We start from the raw sequence: 2232 nt of genomic DNA on the forward strand, positions 1-2232 counted from the left end.
TCACTCACGGACTATTTGGCATTGTAGTAGGTTATATTTTTTGCCTATATATATGTATATATATATATATATTGCTTTCAATTTAAAATTTTACTTATTTATGCATTAGAGTTAGAGTCAGGAATATCCATATTCACTAAAGTCAAAATTAGAAATGCATTCTATGATCACTAATGCCATAATTATAAATCAAATACTAGAATTAGAAATTATTCTAAACCCCAATATTTACCGATGTCGAAGTCAGGAATACTATACTTTTTTATGCAATATTTATCAACATCACGGTTGAAAGTTTTTGTAGTTGAATATTCAAATAACACTAAAGTTAGAAATATTATAGGCAGACCATCGAAAGCAAAAAACAACAAATTCTTAACAATTTTAAGTGAAAATCAGCAATGCAGTCTATCTTAGATAAGACGTTTAAGGGGTGATAGTATTTTTTATTTTGTGTAATCAGTCTCATACCATATAATCTTTGTTGATCAGTTAGGATTCTTAGTGAACATATATTTTTTTCCTTTAATAATAAAATACTAGATATTTATTTTTTTACTTAATTTGTAAAGATCAATATCAAGTGTGATAATATAGTTAAAAATACTATTTTTTTACTTAATTTGTAAAGATCACTACGATATCAAGTGTGATAATATAGTTAAAAATAAGCATTAGTAGAATTTCCCTTCTACCCCCGTTGTTTCTGTGCTTTTGGACACTTTTAGACTTTGCAATGAATAAAAATATACATATAATTAACTCATTGGAAAAGAGTTCAACTGAAATTAGCAAAGAGATAAAAGATATAATTTATATATAATTAACTCGGCAAATATCCATCCTTAATCAAACTAGGTAGCTCCCATAACCATTATAATTCAAATGACAAGAAAAATAAATAGTAAGAGTTTTGGAAATGAAATTGTTATATGATTTGATTCCTTCTTATTTCACGCAGCAGATTTGAGTATCATCTGGAAAGCTTCTTCTATGTATGACTTCAACTTTTGGACATCTATAAAGCCTTTCACAGCTCCCACTATAACCCTTAGATTGTCCATGTAGCTTATAATTGTTATGGTAAGACCCTGCACATGTTATATACTGTTTAGTTTAAATTTAATAAGTGATTAATTTCTTGTTGAATGGAAAAATTTAATTAAATTTGATAAGTGATTATAACCTACCTGAGGATTGCCACCAAGAACAAAGTACATGTCTTTGATTGGGTGATTAGCCAAGGACATCTTTTCCACTGGACCAATTATATTTGTTATTGACATGCTTGAGTTCAGTAGTGTTTTATAAATGTATTGAGCTGCTACCTGAGACACATGGTTGATTAAGTAATATTATTTTAGCAAGCATTCTAAAGATATCAACCATTAAAAAAATACTTTTAAAAGTTTTTTTTTAAAAATAGTTATTAAGATTCATTATTAAAACAACATTATTAAAAGGATGTTAACTGAAAAAAAGTTTATAATCAAATAAGAAAGGGAAAAAAAAAAGCCAAACATGAACAAAATACTATTAAAACATCTAAAAACAAAAACCAAACATGAACAAAATACTATTAGAACATCTCATCAAGTCATTGTCTTAATCTATTAAGAAAGACGTGCGGTGGAAAGTAAGATCATGGTACATTTTTAAGTTATTACTGCATCATGCATTCTAGGAGAATGAAAAGAATAAAAAATTGAAGTCTCAAAATGTGTATTTGTGTAGCATTACCGTACTACATAATTGTTATTATGATATATCTTTAATGACATGTAACTATAATTTAATTGTGATATTTATTTACCGACAATAGATGTAACAATAGATAAAGTTTTATCTAGATGTGAGTTCTAATTTTAGAGGCATTAATTTAGTATAAATGATTTTAGATCCAATTAATATTTATAAATATCCAAAATCGATATTATTTTAACTCCATATATGTAATTACTTTAAATTTAATCATAATATTTACTTACAAGATGCCACTGAAATTCAATTTTGTTGTAGAGACCTTATAGATAAGCTAGCATACCTCATGTCCTTTTAATTTCTTCACGATCTCAATGAATGCAGCAGTGAGATGGACATCCCAAGAGCTTCTATTTCGCTTGGTGATTTGGTGAGATTTCCTGACAAATTTTATAGGATTTAACTCAGTACTGGCCACCAACTCAGGTAATTGGACATGCAATAAGGCAAAATGGTTGCCCCATGGTGATT

General features: G+C 27.6%; 1 protein-coding gene across 1 annotated transcript in view; it reads right to left on the reverse strand.

The window, feature by feature from the left end:
* Positions 1 to 948: 948 nt before the first annotated feature.
* The window catches only part of LOC105108971 (O-acyltransferase WSD1-like), a 7354-nt gene continuing 6070 nt past the window's right edge, over positions 949 to 2232 (reverse strand). The window contains exons 4-5 of the mRNA XM_011003508.1: positions 1191 to 1328; positions 949 to 1091 (exon numbers count right to left, since the gene is read on the reverse strand). Coding sequence (XP_011001810.1) covers positions 954 to 1091; positions 1191 to 1328 — 276 coding nt within the window. The 3' untranslated portion in view covers positions 949 to 953. The remainder of the gene's footprint in view (positions 1092 to 1190; positions 1329 to 2232) is intronic.

This window comes from Populus euphratica, unplaced genomic scaffold, assembly GCF_000495115.2.
Source record: "Populus euphratica unplaced genomic scaffold, PopEup_1.0 scaffold237.1, whole genome shotgun sequence".
NCBI lineage: Eukaryota > Viridiplantae > Streptophyta > Magnoliopsida > Malpighiales > Salicaceae > Populus > Populus euphratica.